The sequence below is a fragment of the Leptonotus elevatus genome, chromosome 5 (genome assembly GCF_054856555.1).
Source record: "Leptonotus elevatus isolate MCC_2025b chromosome 5, RoL_Lele_1.0, whole genome shotgun sequence".
In the NCBI taxonomy this organism is placed as follows: domain Eukaryota; kingdom Metazoa; phylum Chordata; class Actinopteri; order Syngnathiformes; family Syngnathidae; genus Leptonotus; species Leptonotus elevatus.
In genome coordinates this window covers 15,856,903-15,884,836 of record NC_141243.1, presented here as the reverse complement: position 1 = coordinate 15,884,836, position 27,934 = coordinate 15,856,903, and the positions used below count along the sequence as shown (strand labels likewise).

Below are 27,934 nucleotides of genomic sequence, written 5' to 3'. Positions count from 1 at the left end.
ACAAAAAAAATCACCATCATGTAACTCTGTAATATCATGTTACTCCTACAACAGTACCTCAAAAAAATTAACATGCAACATGATATTTACCAACCTAAGCCGTTCACCTGAAAAAGCAGATATTATCTAAACCAGGGTTTCTGCAGTTTTTTTTTTAAATGCAACTTAAAACTTAATTTAATGCCCACGCCATACTGAGTACACAGACACATACATAATTGCATAAGGGATGTTAGTTGATTACAATTATCATAATTAATCACATGATTTTCAGTTAATCATACATTATTCACACATTATATCTGTTCGAAATATACAATATAATAGTGGACAAATATGGTTACCAAATACAAATGTAGTTGTATCAATACTTTATTGATGCAGTAATTTTATAGTAAGTAATTCATAAAGTTACAGTTAGCGTTTACGGTTAAGAGGCGTGTGAAACATTGAGTCATATATTTGTGATGAGGTAATTTTCTGCCACTTGGTGACATTAGTGTTTCATGTTAGACGGTACATTTTTCTTTTCAAATTCAGAGCAATTGCTATTTGGAACATGAAGCAACTCGTGGACTCCAGGCCATTTTGTTCATTGTAAATTACAACTAGTCACCAGTACCCCAAAAAATAAATATACTTTTACCACATAAATTTTTGCTAAATTGTGTTATATTGACGCCTTTACACAATGCTATATGTACAATAAAGCATGAACAAGTATTTAAATTTAGAATGCCTCTTGACATCGTAGTTAAAGCTTCTTAATGCCATTAAAGGCCTTGATTTGAGCAAAATCCATTTCATGACTTTTAATACTTTTTCAATGACCAGTGTTAAACCCTGTACTCACATTTAGAGGCCAAAACTAGTATAATTGATTTTGTCTTTACAAGCATTATGTTTGGATTAGTTTGACACTGTTAAAGAGATATTCCTTTTAACATTACAGTATATGAATTTATTTTGTTTGTATAGCGTAAAATTGGTCTAAATGTGCTGAACTATGAAGAAAAATATGGAAAACTTCAACCTCAATAAATATTCAATGAATACCTCTCTGACGGTGTCAATCAAAACAGTTACATTTATTATATTCTATGGAATGGGTTTTGATACAGCTCTTGTATTGGATCTCTTTAGGTCAGGTGTTTTGGCTTGTGAGTTGACATATTCCGATATATTAATAAAAAGTGTCTAATCAGCAGCATCCTTTCCTCTCAATACACTATTCACTGTTGCACACATCCTCTCTCAATTCTTCATCCCATTCATGATGTGGTTTCACTGTAATAAGGGGGCTGCTTATCTTTTGCTCTCCAATGGAGGATGAATGGGCTCCAAAGTGTTGCCATATTGTGGCCATTCAAGCGCAATGTTGCGAGTGCAGCTTCCCATTGGAGGGATAAATGGGCTGGTAATGGGGCAGGAGGCCCCCAGACTGTTGTAGAGTGGAGAGGCAGGTGTCGGGCAGGCCACCTGGTCAGTGCAGTTCAAACAGCAATCAATTTCAAAAGCAGTACAGGCCCGTGAATCGGGGAGGTCAGAACTACACTCTGGGTTTACTCTACCTTGCCACATTTAGCATGCTCTTGGCTGTGCTGGTCTTTGACTGTCTTATTGATTTTTGCCGCTTCATCTTCTTTCTCATTTTGAGAATTGTATTCTTCTTTTTAAATGTGGTAGCTCGGCTATTTTGTGTGTTGTGAAGAGAGTCACCAATCAAAAAGCCATCATTCCATCTCACTGATGGAAAGACGGTTCTCTACCAAAGGTAGGAGTGGAGACTTGTAATCACAGAGAGCAATGAAGTGGAACAACACTCACTTTCCACACTTCACACCCAGATAACTCAGTGGAGGAACTCCCCTTGTTGAATTTGAACAGTTATTATGCATTAGGTTAATGCTTGAACAAAATCTGTTAACTACCTTCAACTCAGCTCACCTGCTGTAATACGATTCAACTCCGAGAGCCTCTCGTGCGCTGGCAATGTGCTGCTCCAATGATGAGGCACTGACCACCCCTCCATCACCGCCACCTCCCTCCTGGAAGTCTGACCCTACTTCTGATAAGCCCTCACCCAAGTACACCTCATGAAACTTCAGGATGCCTGCGGAGACAAAGAGAGGGCACATATAAATGTTGTCATTTTCACCAAGCATAAACTGACCGGTTAATGCTTTGCAGTATGGGTGTCCAAACTTTTTCCTTTGAGGGTCACATACAGAAAAACTGAAAGACGCAAGGGCCACTTTAACATCGTGCGACTTTATTAAACATACTAAAACAATCAACCTAGTAATTTGGTATTTTAATGCAGTTATTTATTTATTTATTTAAAACAATTTTAGTTTGGGATTTTTCAGGATTTTTGGGTAGCCTACTAGAACAGATAGGCCCCTGCCTTGAGCAGATGTCCACATTCAAAACCAAAGCAAGAGTAATCTGTAAAAAGATGACCATTTTTAAAGCAGTGCTTATTTGAAGAGCCTAGTTTATCATTAATGTGATATGTTCACAAATCAGACCTTGACACAGACAGCAAGCAGAAAGTGGAGGAAAACATTTTTGCTTTTGAAACGACATATCTTAAAGGGATACTGGACTCACTGAGCCATTTTCAGCAGTAAAAAGTTAATATTTTGTCATAATATTTCATGTAGAATTAATACCTTTAAAAGCTCATTTTTGCACTTGCTGTCGACTGAAGATGACATCACCTGTGCTGAGGAAGTAGGTAACGGTCAATTATGGCTCAGTTTGCTAACCAAACAGACAACAGGTGAGCCATGATTGGTCATTACCTACTTCCTCAGCGCAGGTGATGTCATATTTACCCTGCCTTCACGTGCTATGGGAAAGATGGACCTTACCGCTTGGAATCTCCTAATTACGACTGAGTTCTGTTCTGTTCTGCTTTATACACTCTAAAAACAGTTGGGTCAAAAATAACCCAACTATGGGTCAAAAATGGACCCAACTTTGAGTTAAGAAATGGGTCTTTTAGTGTAAAACAACTCATAAATATTGGTCAGATCCTTTGCTTGGGTCAAAAAATTGGGTCATTTTGTATAAAACAACCAAGAAAGTTGGGTCAAATTGACCCATAAAGTGGATCGTCCCATTTTTGATCCATAATTGTGTTACTTTTGACCCAACTGTTTTTAAAGTGTAGGCAACAAACCAAATTTTCTAATTTAAATAGATTCCGCCAAAAAAATAAAAATTCAGGGACCCCCTCTTTTGGGATATGAAGCTTTTGTACCCTTGCCGCAACTTCACCCCACCCACAGGAACAACTCATTTGAGTAAAAGCAACAACACGACATGCTTTCTCATGTTGACTTTTTGGCAACAGTCATGATTTATGATTGGAGAGGACACTTAAGGGGCAAATGCAGAGTTTAGCAAATCTACTCAGAACTCTCCTTGAACCGTGTTAACTATGAATAATAATTGTAAAAAATAAATAAATATAAATAAATAAAACTGGACATCTGCTATGCAAAATGCAGTCCTCCTCATGTTTTGGAATATTCAATGCCAAGGGCTAATACCAAGAAAATAAATACATTCAATGTTCAAGCCCCAAATATTTTTCATCATAACATGAAGAAAGACTGAACCTGCAGAAGTACACCTGTGGAGCAAAATTAATAAAACACATTCCATTCAATAAAATATAGGTGTAAGCCGTCTTTGCCATCTGGTATATACTATGACAGCTCTGCTGACTTTTGAGGAATAATGTAGGTTGGAGCAGCACATGGAGTCTGTGCATGTGTTTTGTTTTTCGTGTGACATTAATAGACATTCATTCACATGTCCATTCAGGCTATGTAAATGTTACGTGATTTACAGCTAAGTAATGACACCATTTGTAGACCTTTTTTGTGAGTGCAGCCCCTTCAGACAGTGCCATGTTTGTGTACCAGCTGGTTACCCACGAATGCCAGGAAGTGAACTGACAGGCGATTAACGAGCAAGTGGTTCCCTCTTAACTCGGGGCAACATAAAGCGCGTTGATGATCTCCATTGTCCCTGAAGTGTTGCCTTCATCCGTATCAATAATGCTGGGGTGCCAAGTTCATCCGGTTGCCTGCGAGCCGGATTTGATCAAATGTTAAAGCTTGGTGGAATGGGACATGGGTCATGCCTTTTATTTTCCTTCCTTGCACAAAGGATCAGTAGCAAAGAGCTCAGTATGGCAATCGTGTGACATGCGCTAATCACGCTCAAAGAAAATGGGTCTGCTTAAGACGCTGGAATTTCACGACTCATAAAAGATCAGGCATCTTAGTGCCACTGCCTGAGTTGGTGCGACCCAGTAGTCGACAAGAGATGAGAATGCACTGCATTAAAAAGTGTTCAAAAACTGAGGGACGGAAAAGCAGAGTGAGGAAAAAACAATATCGATTCTATTTTCAACAGGGTTGTGTTTAGCTTTTGTCAGGTGGGAAGATATTGCCAGTGTTGTTTGGCTCTGTCACTAACAATTAGCATGGTTCACATGCGGAAGCCCCATGGGGTGTGGGAGGCCAATTCCAACAGTGAAGTGGCAGGTGGTGCTGCAGCATGGTGTGAAAACTGGCCTCCGTGAACCCATACCTCAAAATAACACTACAAAGTTTGAAAGGGCAAGTAAATAACTTTCAATTTCAAACTTGAATTGCTTTATAATATCCAGGTCCATCTGATTTCTGCATTTTGTATATCAACGCCTTCTTAAAATAATTGCCAGTAATTTTTTTCAAAATTTTCAGGAAACACAAAAAAATTAACCATTTGCATCATGAGGAGATAATTTAGGCCCAAAAAATGACTTTGGCAATTTTTTTATTAAGAGGGTGACGAATCTGACGATATGGTGAACACATTTGATCTGGGATTAAATAATGTAAAAAATAAAAATAAAATAAAAATGATTATTTGGTAAATTGCCAGTATCAATGCATAAATGTGGGATAGATAAAACTTAAGTAAAAATACTCCAAGCCAAGTCACTTCTTACCTGCTCCTGGGGCTAGTAGCCAACTGTACAGGTAACCAGCAGCCATGGAAAAATAAAGCACCAATGCCCTCTGGCTGTTGACGGTGTCCAAAATGTGCTCCACTGTTACTGGAGTGTAAGGGTCGGAGTCCTGTTGGCCCGTCTGCCTTTCAATTAAAAGGTCAGCGAAAGCTCGTGTGCGTCCTCGTTCTGCCACCGCCAGAGCCTCATCATGGTGCCCTGTTGTGTGCAGACATTGGTACTCAGAAAAAAAATTACATCTGCTACATAGCAGTCTTGAGAAACTGACTAGAATTTGAAATTTGGAAGAAACATACCTAGGCTCACAAGGACCCTCTGGAGAGCCTGGTAGCAAGAAGTTTGCAGGTCAAACAGGGAAAGTTTGTAGTCTGTGCTGTGCTGTGCTTCATGTCTGATGGTCTCGAATAGTGCAGATGCCCGGTAAAGCTGCAACAACAGTAGCAACTTTAATTCAGATACCATTGCCTTTTTAATACTAATATTTTAATACAAAATCCAATTTAACTAAAACTGGTTTTGAGTCATTGAGTGAGTTTCATATCGATGTTGTGTAATTTACCCAACAAGTTTTGATCAAGTTTCCGGGCTCATAGCTTGTCCAATGTAAAATGGATGTACTTTCCAGGTCTATTTTAAAATGTACATTTTTATAGAAATATGAGGACACCAAAATAATGATCCATCATTTAAAGAGTTCCATTCAGATTTAGTTGCTAGATCCTAATTCACAAAATGTAATCACCATCAAGCCGTCAAAAAATCATGGCATTTCTGAGCAATGACTTTCTGTCTACCATAACCAGTGCAAATTGACCACAAATGTTTTCTTCCTGCCACTGGGTGGTAGCATCACACCTACTCGATCCAGCATGTTCTCCAGCTGTTTAAACAAGGAAGCCACTTGAATTTGTTGATGAATTACCATGCAACTCAAGTGAGCGTCGCTTCAATTCTTATTTGAATGGACATGGAAAAGGGCAAACCATTATCTAGGCATCTTAGGTGGGCATTATCCACACACTGCTTGGCGCTCTGTGGTTACTGGATGATTTTATTCAGTGTCAAATGTTGTATTTAGAAGAGCGGGGAGATGATGGAAAAGCACGTTCGTGGGACGTGTTACACTTTGCCAACCGAGCTGGCTAGGAGTGCTGATTCACTGAATCCATTATTGATTTCCTATTCCTGCGCCAATGGTCATGCTGTAGGATGACTGAAAGTGCTACAGAGCCACTCTCCAGGAGTCCCGGCCAACACAAAGGCTAAAGCACTCTGCTCACAATACTTGATCACAGTCACACAAGACAAACAACTGCAGTAAATAAAGGGTTGCTGCTCAAGGTGAAATGATTTGTATGAATGATGTTTTGATTTGAGAGAGAGAGAGAGAGAGAGAGAGAGAGAGAGAGAGAGAGAGAGAGAGAGAGAGAGAGAGAGAGAGAGAGAGAGAGAGAGAGAGAGAGAGAGAGAGAGAGAGAGAGATTCTTATTAGCACACATGCATCGACTGTAGCTCATGTTGAATATCCCAAGGTCATGCTGCAAAGTCTGTCACAGGGAGCGGAGACTAGAGATCAGTTGAGAATCTCTGCGCTGTGCTGCGTTAGTGCTAGGAGAAGCCGTGAGTCCCCGGGTGATTCCGCTGATAGGGCTGTGGGCTGATTACTGCTGTGCTAGTTCCCTTTGTAAGGTTTTGCAGACACCCTTTAAAAGTGAAACTCATTTCTCAAAGCATCTTGGCTGGGTGACAATTCCAGATGTTTGTGTCTTATGGTGACCTGTCGGGCTGTGGGTCCAGACCGCAGGGACACAAATTCAAAATGTCACCAACTCAAACGTGGCTTTTATCGGACATGTTAAGTAAATGTCAGTGTCATACGGTATCAGTGACGCAAATTGAATGCACACGCTCTTCTGGTTATTTCTGGAAAAGACATCCTCCCCCATTGGGGAACGGCCCTCTCTGACAAATTACATCAATGGTAAACAAAATGTTCAATCTGTACAAAAGCACTGAAATTTAAGTAACCGTCAATTTATTGATTTTTATTGCTCCTCTGACATATGGATGTCAAGTGGTTGTCAGAGGAGTGTTGTTGTACTGATTAAAATTAACATAGGTCAATCTGAGTGTCACAGTGAACAACAAGTCCATAGCAATGGTTTTACATATAGAGAGGATGAAGAATGTGAGGTCAAGTGCTTTCATTCTGCTCATACTGTATGCTTTATGAATATCAATTATAAGTGAGGGTCATGGGATTTACTGAGGCTAACACATCCCAGAACAACCAGTGAATCTATATTACATGACAACTTATTCGTGGCAGCATTATTATTGCTAGTATTTGTAGGAGAAAATTGTTTGCATACAATGACTTTGATCAACACCTTTTTGAGGCTAATATAGAGAGCTATTTCAAACCTGACCATAAAAATATGACACCTAGTAATAAAATAATCTAATCTGGAAAAAATGGTAAGTGTGATCATCGAGAGATTCCTGATTTCAGTCAAATATCAGATTTATTTTTCTGCTCAACACCAACTATTATTAATTTAAGCTTACTATTTAAATATAATGCATAAGTGCGCCCATCTACCCGTTCAAGGTCTGTTACTTATTTAGTAGTTCGGTTGTTTCTTTCTTCTCCAGGACATTCCAATTCCATTGCACAGTTGTCGTGGCTACAGCAAATGTTTGTGCAATGGCGCTGATTGATTTCTGATTATCTCTCAGCTTCACAATTGCTTATATTCCGTAGACTGCTCTCTAGCTTTCATGTTGGTAAAATAAATACTGTCACAGGCAAAACTCAAATATGTAACTGAATGTAGAAATTAAATAAACAAACACAGCTGCCAGCCACATGTTCTGATATGTTTGCTTAAGTAAACAAATGAGTGTGTTCAAAGGAAAGCTGATATCTTCTAAATTGTGTCATCAGATGCAGATGTAAATACCTGGAAATGAATGCTACGATGTTGCGCTCATGTCCCATATTTATCTTTTGATGTCATACCCAAACATTTTTAGTATACTGCAGAAATAATGGAATTGGTATCACTGTTACTACTCCTGCATAACAAAACAAGTTGTAGTACTTTTGTAAAGGAGCATATATTTGTTTTGTAATACTGGATTCTTTGAGGAGAAATCCGACACACCTAGAAGCAGATGTGGGTTCGGTGCCTTGCTTTAGGCACAGCGATAGTGCTTGGAAAGTAAACAAAACTCTTTTTTTTTAGGTTAAGAGTCTTACAGACTAAGCTTCTACCATTCTTATTTATTTATTAAAATAACATTTTTAAAAAAAGGAAACGTACACGGTGGATCCTCAAAAATAGATCTTACTGTTGTTCTGACTTGTTTGAAAAAGACGAGAGTTTGATGAATCATGTTGAACTTATTTGTCAGAATAGTAACACACTGAATCGATTATTCTGCAATAAAAACTCAAGGTGGCTTTTCTACTGCGAAGTAAACGTGTAAGGAAATCTGTTGCTAGGATAATATTTGCTTTAATTGAATAAAAAAATCCTCAATATGACTCAAGAGCACTCATCCTCTCGTCACTGCCTCGCTTTGGTCTTTGAGAAAATTGAAAGCAGTCACAGTACAGGATGGAAAACGCATCTATTTGGGACACGTAGATATACATATTTGGAGTATTAAGAAAAAAATGTTTGGACTTAAAAGATGAAAGCAGCTCAATAACATCCCCATAGTCACACATGGAAAGAAATATATAAAACTGTGGCGTGTGGACAGACCGCAGTAAGAGATGCTAAGGGGATATTACATGCCTGGCAGGTGGGCAATAGATTGAACAGGGGAGTGTGTGTATGATGTGTGTATGTGTGGTGTGGAGATCTGGGACTGCAACAATACACGCAGACAGAAACGTAGTTTTCAGACATCTGTCTGCTGAGATGACAACGTTTACAAATTCAACACACTCCACAGCATATTGCCAGTTGACAATGTTTGTCTTCAAGTATTTCCTCCCATTTGGATTCTGTAACCATTAATTCTGTAACCTTACACACACAGAAACAAATTCTTCTGAAGAAGAAGACAAAGCCAAAAGGTAATCATGATGGAATAACGCACCTTTTAAATTGTTGTTATGCAATCTGAATGTTATTTGCCATGACTACAGATGCTTCTTCTTTGTCTTCTTTTTAAAAAGACAAAAAAAGACAGTCAATTAAAAATTTTAATCTGAATTAATCAGGATTTCCATCGTTAAATCGCTATTAGTCGTAAATTAATCGCATTTTATGTTTTTAATGTACAAAAATTAAGGTTTTTCATACTCTTGTTCATTAACATAATGAAATATGTTACCTCATACAAAGATGTTGTATCTTTTGTTACAGTAATTTTATAATAACTCACAATTATTTGCAGTTAAAGATATATTACTTCACAGCTAAAATAAATGTAAAACATTGAGCCAAAGAGTTGTGTTGAGGTAATTTTTCTGCCATTAGATGGCATTAGCGTTTCATGTTGGGGATTGGTGACAGGAATAGATAAAGGGTAGCTTAAGTAGAACATAAAAGCAGCTTGTGATCCCTTGCCCATTTTGTTAATAGAAAATTACAACTACCAGTACTCCCCATTCTCCACAAATACATTTAACCGATGATGTTACACGAGCTATCTTCTGGAGCCCCTGAATAAAATATGCCTCAAGTCCAAAGAACAAGTGACTGTGAGTTACTTCAAGAGACAAGACGGGCATACATTCAGCTCTTTGCTCTTTAACTCATTTGCTCCCAAAAAACGTATAAATACATTCATTTTTAAATGTTTTAAGTTTATATGTTTTTTAATGTTAGAGCATACAAAAGGCTTTGATGCAGCCTCTCAACCGCAAAGAGCGGTTGAAGAAATGGTAGTTATTACACAAACGGCCAGCAGGTGGAAGCAGAGTAACGGAGATCAACCAGGGCCATGTTAAAAAAAGAGCAAATTTACTCACATTTCTAAATAGATTTGTGAATAATGATGAACTTAACTATATTCTAATGCTAATTGCTGCAAAACGGAAACAGATAGAAATACACTTTTTTTGTCCTGATGAAAGAAGAGACTATAATCTTTCTTTTGGTAGGTTCCATGTTTTTATAGCAATATAACACAATATTCTGTGGGCCTTACAAAATTAGTCAAAATTCAGTAAATCAGCTTGGAGTGAAGGGCATTGCTTCAGCAAAAATAGCTGGGAGTGAATGAGTTAAGGGGTCTGGAAGTGCCCATGCAGACCAGTTTTTAAAAAAAGGAGCAAACTAGCTCAATGCTAATTGCTAACCAGAAGCCTACCAAGTGTGTTTTGTTCTTGAAGCAGGGAAAAGGTGGTGGTTCGTCACAGTCCAAATGGTTCCTTCATTGTTCTCCTCTTTAAACATCGTGTATATTGGTTGCAGTGCAGTGCAGTGCATTTTGAGAAGGTAATTCATACGTGGGTGTTTCTTTCATGGCCAGAATTCTCCAAGTACAGGGCTATCCAAATAAGGTTTGTTTATTTATCAGTTTAGTTGCGTTAAACAGGCTTTTTGTTAACTCGTTATTAACGTGACACCCCTAATATTATAAGTATATATATGCTACCGCATGTTTAGCACAGTCTAGGGCACATGTGGTGGATATGAAGATGACAGTTCAGATTCAGGGTAAGTCAAGGAAAGACCAATCTGTAATTCACCTGATGTTGGGCCTCCTCCAGATTCCCACTGGCCCACAGAGACAGCCCCAGACGATGGCGGATCTTTGCCTCCTCCTCACGCCGAGCCAACTGCTCTGCAAGCCGCAAGCCTGCCAGAGAGGAGAGGAACCGTGAGAGGACGAGCGTCAGAGGAGGCAGAGTAAAAATTATTCAGAACAGGCAGACTTGTTCGAAGGAACAGATGTAAGCATGGCGTGGCACTGATGTTCTGCCCGTGAACAGGTTTAAATATTTGGCCTTGGTTCTAAGATGCAACTCACACTGGGACAAGCACTTTGAAAGGCACACATTCACAGAGAAAGGCTTCCCGCCAATCAATGCCGAGGATCAACTGACTCAGCAAACACAAACACACACCAAATGCTTGCACAACAAAGCACATCATTTCATGAACACAACTACAAATGTTTACAAGCCATCAATATCTAATAATGGTCCTTGAGCAAAGTATACCACTTTACAATTGGTGCACCTCAGAAAAGGTTAGTAACAAAACCAATGCAAAGATTTTATCACTATCCATGATAATATTGAAGAGGCATTATAAATTGATTATATATTATTCATAGCAATCAAAAGAGTAAAGCAATGGAACTAAAGGAAAACTGACTTAGACTATAGCGGCTTATTAGGTCTTAACAACAAACAAACTCATCAATGACCATTTTTTACTCTTTCAAAAGGACACCCGTGTGGTAAAGTGGAACTACTAACTGATGTTTCGTGAGACTGCGAGAAGCGAAGCTGAGTTATCAATGTACATGTACGTGTGAGTATGTGCGCAGTGTGGAAGGTGACTACACGTAATAATTAGCTGTGGCAGATCACCTGCAAGCCTGCAGTTTGCTTTTCCCTTCCAGTCCCTTAAGCAGTGACGCGTATGTCACATCTTTGCATGCGTCCTTAGCCTGCCTGCCGGGGTACTTGGTTCTGCCCAATTACTGGGAAGAAAATGCTATCCAACCGTGAACAATGACGAGAGGTGGAAGGAGGGTTGAGAGAAATAAAAAGGCCGACTGCTAGGCCATACATCACCCATAAGGTGTTAATTGCACTGCAAACAGTCAGCAGAATGCAATAAGCAATTCCTTATGCGAAGTCACTTAAATGCACTTATAAGTGTATTACCTCGTCTTGCTTATGTGATGGCTGAGTCTAGACATGCTTTTGGTCAGCGCTCATAGAAAATGGGCCAAGCCGCGCTCCTTGTACTGTGTTTTCCCGGCAATACTGGAAAACGGTCTGTGGCCGGAGAAGATAAGCCAAGAACAGAGAGCATGACCTGAAACTATTCCACAAACCTCACCAACACACCACGTAACCGTAGACTTCATGGCTCCTCTACGGCCACGCTCGCCGGCTTTCTTTGAAGCCTGATTCAGTCCACCAAAAATCCTCTACCCCCCACTCCCCTGATCTTTCCACACAACCTCCCGCTTTCCCTTTTGCATGGGCTGTGCTCTTCTCTTTCTCTTCCGCTGCTACTCATTTTCTCATCTCTGTGCCTCCCTTCTACCTGTTTCATCTCGACTGTGGCGGCAGTGCTCACAGGGCCTCGGCACTGTTTAGGGCTCATTAGGCGCTGGAACAAGAGAAAGGAAACAGATCTAAATTATCCTCTTCATTCTCTGACAGCCTCACCCCTCATTCATCCCAACTGTAGCGCTGAGCCTTTCATCTGTCTAGGCACACACACGTACACACACACACACACACACACAGGCACATAAAGCCTCTCCTTCTCTGAGCTGCTCTGTTATAGTTATTTTATGATCAAGCCAGAATGTCAACCAACTATGTTTTCTTTATTCTCCATTTGACAGGGAAATAATACATGTGAATTATGACTCATGCCCATCTCTGATTCGCCTCTCTGCCCGCCTGACATCTTTCTTTTCTCTTACTCTCAGTCACTCTCTACTTTCCAAAAGCTCTTGTTCCCTCTGTTCTCCTTCTCTGTATCACTCAGTGTCTGTCACTGTCACCAAGCAAGCCTTCGGTGCGCCCCGCAGGCACAGTCACGTTGCAGTGGCTGACACCAAGATATGGCTGTGCCTGGCTACCCCCGTTGAGCAACCACAGAACATGTGAAAAGTGGCTTGACAGATGGATGAGAGAATCTCGGCAACCCCCCACAGACCACACACCTCCGCCTTTAGACACAGCTTTTATGTGCAAATATTGCATACAAATGCATGAGGAAAAGGCCACGGAATCTCATGTGTGCACTACAAATGCATGGAGGTACAATCAAAAATCTTTACTGTAGTCATGGCTCTTGCAAGAATCACCTTTTTAATTTTTAATTTTTATTTTTAAACCTTTTTAGACCATTATGAGAAACATTTTAGACCAACTGAGATGTGCTTTCTGGCTTTCGCATGAGACTCGAGTCCCCAACTTTATTTGATATTTTTTGCATACTTTGCGATGAGCCGAGTGCCTATTGCCTGCTACCTCTTTCAACCAGCTGGAAAACTTTCAAGTCAATTCTTGTTAAACTGACATTTACTCATTTAATAGAAACACATTGTCCACACTCCCCGATTCTGACTAACTGCATAAAGTCGAAAACTTAAAAGACAGACAGCCGAAGCACCTTGACAACTATCATCCTAACTTAAATCGAAGCTGTTAATAAAATGAATAAAGACAAATACAAGACAAATTGCTGAGAATGATGCACAAATCATCAAATGTCAATCTCAATGTCCGCTACAGGCACAGACAGCAACCCCCACTCAATTTACAACTATTTGCGGCGATCGAAGGCTTTTATCTGCCGTGATCCGAACGCAACAAGCTAGATGCTACGCTACGAACTACCCGCCCGCCCGAACTACATTGACTACAATACAAATGCAAAACTTCAAAACCCCAAATTTGCTATGTTCCCAAACTTTTACCGCTCAATGAGATACTAGCTTTAGAGGTCACTAATGTTGAATAACAAGGTCTGGCTCTCAATCTCAGGTCTAGTTGATCCCAAACACGTTTGATACTCCCGCCATTATTTCACTCTCAGTATCAGAGCAAAAAAAAAGAACCTGGATGGTGCATAGTAAAAGAGAATTACATTATACCAAGAAAGGGTTGTGAAGTATCACGCTCAACACCCCTTCCTGCCGCTCTGTAGTGTTGATAGCAATTGCCACTGTTTGACTCACACCAGATTCCATCGCTGACGCTGTTACACATCAGTGCGCCACTATGTACAGAAACAGTTTTCCTAGATGGGCGTGTAAAAAGCAAAGACAACTAAATTGAATATTCTTCCCTTTCGGATGCATTGTGACATCTCTCATTGAAGAGGGGGAACTGAGCCCAAAAATCCGATTGATGAATTCATCCGATTGATTAATAATAGCTTCAGAGTTATGAAAAAAGAAAAAGGTCCACCGCACACAGTTGAAAAGTGAGCCACACTTTATTGACTTACATAACGTGTTTCGCCTAGGGCTTCATCAGGCTATTCATGTTTAGCTTTAGAGTTATGTCAATTTTTTTTCTGTAAAGTATAGCATATGAGAAGATGAGACAAAGTGTTTTCCAACCAGGACTTAGTTAATATTGACAAGACCGAGTATCAGACACTGATGTACACAAACTGACTTGGGAAGTTACATGAAACCAACAATTCTTGCTCGAGTTTAAATCGTTCCTTCCGATTTTGTGGTCTGGGTAGATTGGCCAGAAATAATTGGCTATTAGGCGTAGTGAGGGCAGAGTTTGTTTCCACAGCCAGACCGAGCAACAATACGAGGACAGCACTGGGACAAGTAGAGACATAACAGGCTGTCGCCTTTGTTTTCATTAAGTTTCAAAAAGCAGGGTCTGCAGAGGGGCTATGGGGTTTCTAAGACCCAGATAATACAAATAATGCCAATTGCTGGCAGCTAGAGAAGATGGATTCTGGTTTCCTTGCATTCACTCCCCGCAGGGTGAGCTATGACTCACCCCACATAGGAGCTGCAATTTTCTCGGATTCAAACAGGGTTTGGGTCATAAAACAGTGGGTGTGCCTGAGCAAGGGGGCTGTTAATGGTCATGTGCAAAGCTAGTGAAGTGGATATTTAGCACACATAAATGGGGGACTACAACCTATCACATCTGCACTGACTGAGATAATCAATTTTTGAGAGGCCAAGCCGGGGGTTTTCTTTTCATTATAATCTGACACGTGCAATGTGCCACTGTGTGAAAAGATCTTCTGGCAACTCGCTGCAAATAACTCTCTGCGGAAAGTAGATACAGAGGTAGGTAGAACAGTCAGCAGTAAACAGGAAAAGGGCTTTGGCTTGGATCCACATAGGTTTGCACAGACACAAATACTGGAATATCTATACGACAAGAGACAAGGGCACAAACGCACCCTGAACCCCCCGTGCAGTCATAAGCACAAACACACATATACAGCCACACCAATGTGCATATCCTAATAAAAATGTAGCAAAGGCTTAGCAGCAAATAGGCTGTGAATTACATATTCATGAATTCACAAACTCTAAGCCTATCAGCTCAAGCAACAAAGGCAATACTCATTGCAGTTCTCGCTGTCTCACTCACCTTCCTGCAGGTACATGACAGCTTGTGAATAGTTCTGCAGTGCGTGGTGTGTTCTCCCCAGGCTGCCATAGGCTAGTGTCTTGGCAGCCAAGTCATTAGTCTGCGCTGCCACACTTAGATGCTGCTCTTGGAACACAACTGCCCTCTCGTAGTTTCCCAGAGACTCATAGGTCAGGCCCAGGTTCCCGTAGGCACGAGCCTGGCGTGTGGGGCTTCCAGTTTCCTCGGCGATCTCTAGGTCACTCTGGTGGCATCGCAGCGCTGTCTCATATTCTCCCATCGCTTGGTACACAGCGCCGAGACCGTAGCTGGCGTCGCCTTCCAGCAGTCGATCTTGGGTGTCACGAGCAATGACCAACTGACGTTCCAGACAGGAGATGGCCTGCTCGTAATTGCCTAATTGGCTGTGGAGCGCGCCCAGTTCACCGTAGGCCTGTGCCTTGACTCCACAATCTCCCAGCTCATGAGCCACCACTAGACGCTTCTCAAAGCACACCAGCGACTGTTGGAGGTTTCCCATTGCCCTAATGAGAGAAACAGAAAGTGTCAGAAAGAGGTGCTCACATACAGACTAATAAAAGATAGATGCAAATGTGATCTATAATGATGGCAGAGGTGGTGGGCACTTCCATCTCTCCGTTGTTGACGGATGCCTACTCTTTTGGCGAGTGCTTTATGACGCGAAGCCTTGAAAAAATACAAGGACACCGACTGAAGCAGGTTTTTGTCAGTTGAACCGGGTTGGCACAGACGATCCGTCCCATTCCATGTATATTTAGGAGGCTTCGTGTCATAAATCACTTGCTGAAAATGTGGGCACTTTGTCAAAAAGGTGGACATCTGTAAACGACCGGCCAACGAAGAAACGGGAGTGCCCACCTCTGAATGATGCAACCACAATAATAACATACTATATATGAAGACACTCGAGGGTACCAAATTACGTGTTTACATTAATTTTAGGACACTTTTTAAGTTTTTTAAGCTGAGATGGCTCATTGTTTGAAAGAAGCCTGTATCACCTCTACATTGTATACAGTGTGTGCAGACAGAGGCGTGTTTATCCCATTTTAAACCTTTAATTGGCTTTCCTATCCTTCACACATTTTCTGTAGCTCTCACAGTCTCGGTCAGGGATGTGCCAGTTCAAAGGGTATAGGTAGGTATGTGAAACTCTTCAGAGTAATTAATGTTGTGTGATAACATAAGTACTTGACTGAGAACTACTGGAAGATGAGAGGGCTTTGTGAGTGATGACTTTTAATTCCCTCTGAACTCGTGCATGTCTAATACCACCACGTGATTGCAATGGCGCTGATGACGCACATGAAGAAAATAATTTGCCTGATGAGCAAGCATTTTTACAAATATATTTTCACTGTAGACTCCTTGATTGTGATTATTTGACACATATAGGTAAAAAAAACACACCGGTTGTCAGATGACTCCTTGAAATCAGTGAGCTTTTGTGCGTCAAAACTTCTTAACTTGCAGGTAAGATTGGTACCGATGAAGTTGCTGAGACAGGTAGCACTTGTTTAGCACAATAGTTTTACTATATTTAAATGAAATAATATGCAAACAAGGATAACAATTCTTAGATATATTTAGTAAATACAATTATCAGCAGCAGAAACAAGCACAAAAATGTAACCTCAAAGGTATGTTTGTCTATTTATTGCTTTGTTTTGTTCCAGAATATCATTTTGTATTGTATTGTTTTTTCCATTGTCGTTGCATATTTTCATTAGCCTGGCAGGCCACACCCACTTTCCTTCTTTCACTAAAGTGGGTCTGGACCACTGATCTGATTATATGACTGGATAGCCGATAGCCAATACATGCCGTGCAAGCCGTTGAAGCGACAGGGCGAACATCTTGCTCCTCCCATCTCGCGAGCAGAATACTGTATAAACTATACGGCATACGTACAGATTAGACATATACAGCTTGTAGGCAGTTAGTATAGGGCTGGGGGCAGGGTGGTGGGTTTGTAGCCCCGTGGTCACTAGTTAAAAATAAAAAATAAATAACAAGTGGACGGTATGTGCTGCTTTGAAGAAAATATACAGGTTTCCTCCTATAAACATCATTAAGCATATAATTTATACATGTATTTAAGCCAAGTTGTAAAATGTCTGAAGTCCTCTTGTTTATGTTTAACAAATTAAAGCATCATAAATCATGCTGTCTCTACTAAGTACTGTCTCAAATATCGATACTGTAAATGGATAGGATCGTATGCCGAGAAACGTTTCTTGGGAGGAGCAAAATGGCGGCGGTGCAGCTTCAAAAGTCTTGGCCTATCGGCTATCCAGTCATGTATTCAGATCAGTGGTCTGGGCAGGCTCCCATTGACCGCTGTTCGGCCCTGTTTAAAACCTACCACGCAATCAAATTTGTTTATTTGTTGTGACATATTCTTCGTGAGTAATGTCACTCTTTGGTGGCGGAAGTCCATCCTAGCATTCAAAATAGCGCGCGGGAGAAAGGATAGTTTTCATTCAGCATTAAAGTTCAGTTTTAAATGACCAGAAACACATGGAGTCATAAAACCCCAGCAGCTGACGGCACTGGAAGCATTTATTTCAAAAGACAACGTGTGCCAAGACAACATACAGACATATGAATAGACCAAAAATGCTGTTTACTTGCTGTTGCCACCAGCGGCCATCTTACGTTGCCACTGGCTAAGCCCGCCTAACTTGAATATATTGATTTCTCCGCTGCATTTTCACGTTATTGTCTGCCATGGGAAAATGCCATCGTGTACGCCGTATGGCATATGGTTTTACTAAAACGACCGCTACATGCCCATTCATTTGTAGGAATGTGATAACGCATTCGCAGAATGTCAGCCGTACAGTATTTGTCCACTAACTACGGCAACTAAACTAGGTCAAAATTTATAGGATGCTGCCACAAGCCACTTTCCTATCGTCACGACCATTCTTCATTGATTGGTTGTTTCCACTGTCCCCCACCTCAGAAATGTGCTTGATTAAGACCAGACTCATTCGCTGATACAGTGATGAGTCTGGTTTCCAGGCTATATTTTCATAACCAGAGAGACATGAACATTTTTTTAAGTTATAACACGTGTGAGATAAAAATAAAACACTGACATGTCGTCTTCTGGGTTCTGTACACATGAAGTTGTCAGAATATGTTGATGATGTTGGATTCATTTATGAAAAAAAAGAAGAAAATAGACGTTTAAAAAAATATCCAAACCTTTTTCAAATGAAGCAGACTCACCTGTGCCCATTCCCCAAGCCTCTGTATGCCTTCTCCTGATCCTGCATACGGTTGAGACTCTGAGCTACTGACAAGTACTGGTCATAGTACTTGATGGCTTCCTCAAAGTCACCAAGAGCCTCATAACAGTCTCCAAGGTTTCCGTAGGCCCTGCCCCTGTCCATTATGGCCTCATTACCACTTAGCTGCTGCAAAGTAGCAAGCTGTTGCTCCAGGTACCCAATAGCTTCCTCCATCACCCCAACATTCATTTTCGTTATGCCCATGTTTCCATACACCTGCGCCTCCACAACAGGATCCTTCAACCTCTGCCCTAGTTCCAATTGCTCTTCATAGCTCTTGAAGGCCATGGCGTACTTCCCCAAGGCCATGTAGACTGCTGCCAAGTGACCATGAGCTTTGCACTCTCCTGACATGTCCCCAAGCTCTTGGTAGACCTCCAGCTCTTGAGTGTGGTAACCTAGAGCTTTGTCATATTTATGCACAAGTCTGTAAGTGGCCCCGAGGGCAGCATAGGCGCAGGCCTCCATCCTGCGCTCCTTCACCTGAAACCAGACAAAAAAATAAAGAAATATATATATATACAAAAAAATATTTACAGATTTTTTTTTACAATGTACAAATATGTGTGTTATTTAGTACCTGATGAGCTAAGGCCAACTGCTGCTCATAAAATTGAATGGCTCCAGCCACATCTTTTTTACAGACAAATATGTCCCCCAGGTTGCCAAGAGCTCTGAAGCGAGCCTGTGAATTATTCAGGGACTGGGCAAGAGACAACAGATACTTCTGACACTCCTCTGCCTTAGCATAGTCTCCAAGGGCCTTGAAGGCCAAACCCAGATTACAGTATGCCTTAGCTTGACTAAGTTTGTCATGAAGATCCTTGGCCAAAGCGAGGTCCTGCTCGTAGTATTTGACAGCATCCTGGTAGTTTCCCAAGCAGTAATGGGCATAGCCCAAATTGTGACAAACTTTGCCTTCACTTTCCATATCTTGGAGGTCAGGGGACAAGCGCAGGTACTGCTCATAATAGGGTACTGCCTGAGGGAATTCTCCACGAGAGCAGTGAAAGTTGCCAAGGTTACCCAGGGCTCGCGCCTCACTCTGGACGTCTCGGAGCTCGCGAGCGATGTTGAGATGGTTCTGGTAATGCTGCAAAGCCCGATCATGCGCTCCCAAGGATTGGTAAGCCACAGCCAAATTGCCATGAGTGGATGCCTGTGAGGCCCGGTCATTAACCTCCATGGAGATCTGCAGCTCCTGACGGTGGTAGCGAACAGCCTGGTCAAAGACTCCGAGGGCATTGTAGGCATTGCCCATGTTTCCATAAGACCTCCCTTGTGCGGCATAGTCGTTGAGCTCCTGAGCAATGGCCAGGTGTGTTTTGTGGAGTTTAAGCGCAGTCTCGTAGTCTCCTTTCATCTGGTGAATAATGCCTGTGAAGACAGAATATTAAGTTTAAAGACTCCAAAGGGGTAAAATTGCAGTCGAGAAAATGCAAGTGCCTTGTCAGCAAGGACAAAACAAGCCATTTGGTTGCAAAATATGCTCTCAGTGCCATCTGTTCTCTGCTTACACTACACACTTCAGTGCAATTACAGTCATTATAAATGTAGTGCAATCAAAAGCTGTTTTTGTGTCTTGAAAACAACTTTTTGAATGTATTTATTTATTTGAATTAAGTCAATGGCTTTTCTGTTGGAGTTTGAGATAACTCTGATGAAAAACAATAAAAGAGCGGCTGAAGTTGACGGAAAGCTCAGCAAACAACTTTAGATTTAGATAAGTAAGGAAAAACAATAAATAATCGAGAAGCTGGTGCCGGATGTGTTATCTCTGATAAAATATGATCTCATGAAAAATAACAGCCATCTGCCGCAAACACTCATAACCAAACACACACACACATCCCCCCGGAGATCCACCAGCCTATGCACAACAGCAATCTCAAAGGATTGTAAAAACACATCACAGCATATCTAATGAATCTTGGCTCCTATTCCCTGAGACTTGTCTTTCACTGTCGTGAAGATACATAGCACTAGTAGCATTGATACTGCATAATGTGATAGAGAAACTCTCTAGAAAAGGAAAGACAGATGCAGAAGAAATGTTTTTTGGCCACCACACTGATCATGTGGTCTGTATGTTATCATACAGCAAAGCCTGTATCCTACTGAGGGGTGAACATTTGCAAAGTTAGGGAATGTTGATTTCTTGTCAGGGTTAACATCGTTATCTAAACGTTCGCCCAATGTTTTAATGTTTTTTTCTTGTTGCGAAGAAATGTTGAGCATGTGAACGTTGCGACCTTGAGCAAACCCTGGCGATCAGTGACGAGAAATCAACGTTCAATTTTAGGTCCTTTATTCCAGTGCCGTTTTTGAGCCTTGGGTCCTGCATCTCGGCGGATTTCGCCAACCTCATTGTTTTGTCCTGGTAGTTTGCAGGTCTTGTGTACTTCAATCATACAGTTGTCATAGGGATTCATACGATAAACCCATGGGAATTGATCTGTTAAATTCCTTCCTATTTACTTCCAAATTCTCGTTTGCATTTGCATCCACATCTAATCGGTAGCAGGCAATAGGTATTAACCAGAACTAGAATCACATGGGTAATGTAGTCCTACTATCCAATGCAGTCACCACTCGCTTTTCAGACAACGCAAGCTGAGCTTTCTAGCGGTATATTTCCAGTGCTACAAAGCATGATGGGCGCGGGGTAAATGGCAGGCATCTTCTAATAGCTGTCGGGACAGAGAAAAATAGCTTGGATAATGGTGAGTGCATTGTTTTGTTTAGTACTGACAATGCTAATGCTAAATGCTATCTTGGTTGACAGTTTAACAGTGATTGTTAAACTGTCAACTAAAATAGCATTTAGCATTAGCAAGTGCCTCCCCGTCGGTTGTCTTTTCCCTCGCACGCGCCATACCCCCCCCCCCCCCCCCACACTCTATCTTAGCTGTTTGTGGTGACTATGACAGTACAACTGGGAGTAGCTTGTGTGCGTCCAGTTTTATTTAATCAAAACCCTGCCACATGATGGACCTCAACACAGGCTACAGTACAGAAACACTCCCATTTTACATTTTTCAATTTGAAAGGAAATATGTAAATATTAATATGTAAACATTTTAAATGTGTTTAACCCAAGAGCCCTACAAATCCAAGTATGAAGTATGTTCTTTGTCTGCATGTGTTGACAATTTGAAAAGATTCAACCTGATCTAATCTTTGTGTTGTGCGATAACATATACTATATAATATATCTATTTTTTGTTTTTTTTAATGCAATGAAAGCGAAATCCGTACGTTACTTCAGGCACTTTGCAGTGCAAATATTTTATTTGTAAAAATATTTCTTTTAATCCTCACACCTTAAATCATCCCCTCTTTTGCTTGCGAATCATGTTAAGATTCACTATGCAGGCAGCTTTGGGGAGCACTGACAGCTGTCAAAGTCACTCCCAAGGTTAGCGTGTCCTCAACACTGAGAGAACGAACTGAGAATATAATGCCTCCCCATGCATTACCAGCAAAAATGCTCCCCGTTGGCTGAAAACGAATCTTGTCCGCAGCAATGGAGAGTGTGCTTGTGGAGACTGTCAGGCCAGAAGCAGGGGGTGCAGACCCCCTACATGGTAAGGGGATTACAGTAAATAAAACCATACCTCTACCAGGCACTGCCCTCGCAGTATGCTGTCAAGATCAATACGATGCCTTTACAATGTCTTGGTATTAAATTAATCCTCATCAATATTGGTAAACCAGAGTGTATGAAGCATACTGGCCTATAATATAAAATTATGTACATAGTTTGGTTCTTCCAAATTTCTGTACAATTTGAGTAAAAAGGGGGCAAATATAAAGCACATCAACAATTCTATATGCCGTCCAATCCGTTCTGAGTCCCATACATTCTTCTTAATGCAGAGACCGGCATGGCAATGTGTTGTCACTTTCTATTACACAGCTGGCTGTACATGAAGAAATGCTGCAGTGAGGACTTTGAGGGATGCTGCTGTGTTTTCTGACTAAATCACTGTCTATCGTTCAGCAGCTATAGAGGTCCGTAGCACTGCAGCCGACAATGCGTTAAGAGGATTTTAAACAATGGTGCTGCCACTTGGTAAGCAATATACAGTTTTGGGGGTGGGGGGAGTAGAAGCTGTGTGGGGATCAACACAGATAGTGTTCCGGCTGTGTTTCGCCACACACTTCCAAAATGGGGTGGATGCAAACAAAATATTTGGTGAGCAGAAACATCATTTATCTACATTTAATGGTCGGATGTAGGGCATTGCTTGTTGTCAGTCAAAGAGAGAAAATGCCAAGTATTTTATTAAGTGAGTTCAATTTTAAAATAATTTATACTTATCAGGAGGCCTTCACTTCTGAAGGGATGAATTGGAATTCAAAATCTTACAGTGCACATATACTACTGTGTGTCTGAAACGTGGACAAGAGAGCCTGCAGAAGTCTTCAAAAGAGAGAAAGGGGTGGAGTCGTGTTCTGGTCTTAAACCACCAAATCCTTAGTCTTTGAAAGAAACATCTCCTACAGTCTGATTGACAGAAATAGGAAGGAGGGAGATTTTACAAAAGGACAGGTACACTCGCTGCATCCAACTCCACCTACAGCACCCATTGAGCTGTTTGGTCTCTGCGCCTTAGATCCCTAAATAATGGTCACCAGACTGTCCACAAGCATGACATGTCACTTGGACTGAACTGTCTTTCGACAGATCAAAGATAATTCCAAATGTGTTGAAAAAGTGCATGCGTCGTCATTTCGAAAGTTATTCATTTTGGAGCATGAAAACTCAGTCAGTGAGAATAATAAATGATATGTCTATCTTCAATTATGTATCAGAACAAGGACTAGGGGAACATTTTTTCCAGGTTTTTTTCAACTCTATGAAACGGAAAAGAAGGGCAAAAACAGAAATGTGTGCAAGCATCACAAAATGTCAGCTGGAATAGGATTGAGCCTGTGACCCTGAATATGATTAATAGAGTAGTAAATAGATATGTGGGTTTTTGTAGGAGAACATATTGCATATCTCATCATGTCTCCATCAAAGGAAAGGAAAGGTTGCTAATATTTATACAGATCCCAATAAAAAGCTAAAGATATTATCAATCCCAGATAAATGCATTTTTGTGTGTATTTAGTTAGCTCCTTCTTACCTCCAATTTATCCAGTCTGAGCCAATAGGCTGGACAAATTCCTTTGTAAAGTCTTCTATTTCTTTCTCTCTTTCCTATTCAAACTAATAATATATCTACATCCAAAGGCTTAGGCCCCAAAATGAGTACGGTAATCTCTATACCTCAGTGCTCCAGGCAAGTCTAGGTTTCTGATCTGAAAATAGTTACACACATTTGCATTTATACTCTTAAAACCATTTGATGATAATTTCGTAATGCAGATTTTACTGTAGATTGATATTTAAAGTCAATTATGAGATGGAGAGCATAAAAATATTCCTCATGCATTTCAATAATTTATTAGCATAACCTCACGGTCAGTTGACGGGCAACAAATAAAATCAAAAATGGCAGATAGGAATATTCTGCTGTATAATTGGGTGAGCAGACATCACAGCAGAGTTTTCCAAAGGAGGGGAAATGCGTAATCTCACTAAAAGATACATGCCGTAAAAAGACTGAAAGTAATTCAGTATTTAAGTTACTCCATGTCTTGTTTCTTTTACTACACAAAAATTATTCAGGGAATACACAGAAACCATCTGTGTCCTATTTTTTGTGTGAGCTCTTCCTGTTGTTTTCTTTGTGTTTTTGCTTTTTGTTTGAAGTAAACCCTCGGTAATCTGGATTGAATGGAAACAGGTTGATTTGGTGTTTTTCTTTACCATAGCCTTTGTAACTGACACATGTTCTGTGGTATTAGGAGGCATTTTGGGTCGTTCAAGCAAACAGTATTGCGAGTAGCACATTGTATGTATTTGCAATTAAAGTATGTATTACTGACAATGACAATATTGCTGGTGTCGGGCCAAGACCTTATATGTCACAATTTGGTAAATGTAATATTTTTTCAAAAATCTATACAAGTGGTCAGTCCACAAGTATGGTTATGGGTGTTTTATTTTTGTTAGTTTTTTTACAATCCATCAAAAGTGTTGGAAATCGCTTGCTCTCTTTGATGATGCAATGTTAATAATGGTTGAACAAACGTGCCGTTTTTGAGGCCTCCTTAAAAGTGACTATTTTGCAGGTACAAGGTTTCGTCCCAATGCCAGCAATATGAAAGATACATGCTCAAATGAAAAGTTTTTTCTTTCTTGAAGGTAAATGTAAGAGGATGGCTGTGCAATTTAGATTTTATTCAATATCACAAACTACATGGCAACCCGTTACTTCAGTCCCCTCACAGATATGAGATACTGCTGACTTGTGGGTAAACCGGCCAATTATTGAATAATATATGGGACTGGAATGCAAAATGTTCATATCCTTTATAGGTCAGAGTGTGCTGAGCCAGGTCTGCTGGTACCGCTGGGCATCGTGGTTAGATATTAAAGGATGGCAATCTCTACACAAGTGTGCCTCAGAGCCAAGTCAGCCACTGCCCAACCCATACCGCAGCAGCCAGCTTCAAAAACAAGCTGAGAGGGCATATAAAAGTGTCCACTTTGCTGTTTCTCCAAATGTCTTCTTACTTCTAAAACTTTTGTTTTGTTTTGTTTTGATTGCTGCTTGCTAATTGTCTTGATCATTCCAGTATTCTTTGTGCACCCAGTAAAAGAAAAAAGGTTTTCCAAGCGAGCTTGTGGGCATTCATGATGAAACAACAACAACAATACGCTGCCTCAAAACAACAACAGAACAATTAGAGACAGAAGCTTCACAACCTCCACTTCATTCTCTGTTATCTTCATTATTCAGCTCCACTTGAATCAGCTATTAAAGGTAATTAAGCGATTCATCAAGTCAGTTTCAATTACTAGTGGCTTGACAGTTTCAGATTACAATCAGCAGGGGTGAGGCAGGAGACCAAGACAATGAAAGGCAGAGGCATCAAAAAGTGAAAAGAGGAATGAGAGAGAAACGTGGTAGGTGGTATCAACAGATTGGCTGCATGGATGCGAGGCCTCCTGGGTGTCAGATGTACAATATGAGCACGACGCTCTGACTCGTCGGAGGCTGTCTCCGTGGAGCAACAAGCTTCATTGCTACCAACCACGCACTCACTACAGTATGTCACCAGATGGAGATCTTTAACACTGCACTCGTTAAAACATTAGAAGTACTCAAATACTGCAACCAATCGTAAAGAAGATGCTTGGGGATGTCGTCACGGGACTCCGATAACACACTGGAATATATCTGCCACCTGACATATAATAAAACTCACATGTAGGTCGCATCATAAAATGTGCTCTCGATAGTCCTTCAATTTATGATCATCTGCCTTTAAAGATCCGCAGTATTTCGCAGCGAAGGGGATGTGCACCATTTAGGCGGGTCAAATCACAGCTTCAATTTATGTTAGGTTGATTAACCTCGATTCTCCACTCGCACACATTTTACTCATAGGTTAAGGCTAAATCATCTGGAAGAACTATTAAGCCTCTTCGCTGGCCATTAGAATCAAGGTTAGTGCTGCTTTGATAGCGATCATAATTCAGACAGTCTAGGTTGTAATTGCTGCACTAAATACAGCAAAATGGGCGCAGCATTCATCTCATGGAGTAGTCGATATCTAAAGGGACATTTTTTTTTAAATCCATTTTTATCCTGAAATATAGAATTATTATTAGGTTATGCACATAATTATCTTCTAGAATGAATATCCTGAGATTAGCTAACTGTGGTGAATTAATGGCAGGTAACGCACACTACGGTGCCTCAGAGAGACCACACTACGCAAACCCACCACCAATTACTACTGTAAGACGATTTATTTTTACATTGAGGTATGTATTTGTGTGGACCTATGTTGGCGGAAAGGATACTTGTGGGGATGAGGTGAATGATGAGACGGATTGAGAGAAATATGTTGTAGCCACTCAGGAACAAGGCTACTGAATAAAGTTTATATCAAGCTATTTCTTGTACGTGTGCTATTCTTTCTCCATGACCTTTGCTTGGAACTATAACACTCACTACCTCACAAAAATGGAGCATTACACTGGTGGCAGCATTTGTGAACTTTCATCAGTTGGTGATGTTGAACTTTTGCTCTGAACCCAGAAGCTAATGCTAAGCTAGCGGCACCCGACGTAAACTAAGAGTGGCCGATACTTTCTCCACCACGAAAGGAGGAAAATGGGTCGCTGTTTTTGTTTTGTTTCGACGGCGGAGGACCACACTTATCAGCTAACAGAGGTGGACACTTTTGAGTGCAAACTTGCAGCTATGGCAAGTAATGTTTAAAACTTTCTACATGCTTGTCAGTTTGTGTGTGTTTTCTTTTTGTGTCTTAATGTTCCATTCATGGTCAATTTATTCTGCAATATGCATGAATCCTCATTTGTCACTAAAATTTTTATTTTATTTTATTGAGTTTTATTGTTTTTTTACAAATTGATTCTGGTTATTATTACACTGGTTAACTTGCTTGAATTTAACATTGCCTGTATAGTTAATACAAGTTTATCATGATGAGAAACTAACCATGGAGCAGATTATTGCAAGTATTGGCGTCAAGGGGAAATTCTACTTTGGAATTTGGTGAAAGTGAAGGTTTAACAGCGTCAAAATTTGATGACTAAATTATCTAGATATTGCCAGCAATAAATCAGTGTGTACATACCTTTATGAGCTAAGATGATTATTTTCTGACACTTACAAAAAAAAAAAGGGTGAATTAATTAAATAATATGAACAGAAGCACACTATGTAAATTACTTCTGCCAGCATTAGCTGTATTGACATCAAACATAATTTTTCTTCAGTGACATTTACATGAAAAAAAATCTTGTTTGCACAAAGGGTTTACATAGTGTACTAAAATAAAAAATTATGGTAATTGATAAGCATTTGAAGGCGAAGTGGGGGATCTTCACTTCTCAGAGCAAACTCAACTGCCTCTGATGGATTATATTCTATAATTTGCTGGTTACAACATTTGTTACACCTAAATAATATCACTGAATTAATACAATGCTGTTTGAATATTGCCCTTGACAACCATAGCTAAAAATATATGACCACAACCTTTATTTTTTTCCTCATGCAAGTGAATAAACACATAATCAGAATATAGTCGCTTAGTGGGAAAGTTGGTAAAATAGTTTTAAAATGTGTACACCCTTTAAAAGACAGGCAATGTTGCAATCCAAATTACATCGATAAAAAATTGTAT

The 27,934-nt window shown here is 40.4% G+C and overlaps 1 protein-coding gene across 3 annotated transcripts in view; it reads right to left on the bottom strand.

The window, feature by feature from the left end:
* Positions 1–27,934, bottom strand: part of LOC147173912 (tetratricopeptide repeat protein 28-like) — a 195,713-nt gene that overhangs the window by 13,583 nt on the left and 154,196 nt on the right. For all 3 annotated transcript variants that reach the window (XM_086076481.1, XM_086076482.1, XM_086076483.1), the window contains 7 exons: positions 19,236–20,032; positions 18,594–19,138; positions 15,336–15,859; positions 10,749–10,858; positions 5,332–5,461; positions 5,015–5,233; positions 1,948–2,113 (listed from right to left, as the gene is read on the bottom strand). In XM_086076481.1, coding sequence (XP_085932607.1) covers positions 1,948–2,113; positions 5,015–5,233; positions 5,332–5,461; positions 10,749–10,858; positions 15,336–15,859; positions 18,594–19,138; positions 19,236–20,032 — 2,491 coding nt within the window. The remainder of the gene's footprint in view (positions 1–1,947; positions 2,114–5,014; positions 5,234–5,331; positions 5,462–10,748; positions 10,859–15,335; positions 15,860–18,593; positions 19,139–19,235; positions 20,033–27,934) is intronic.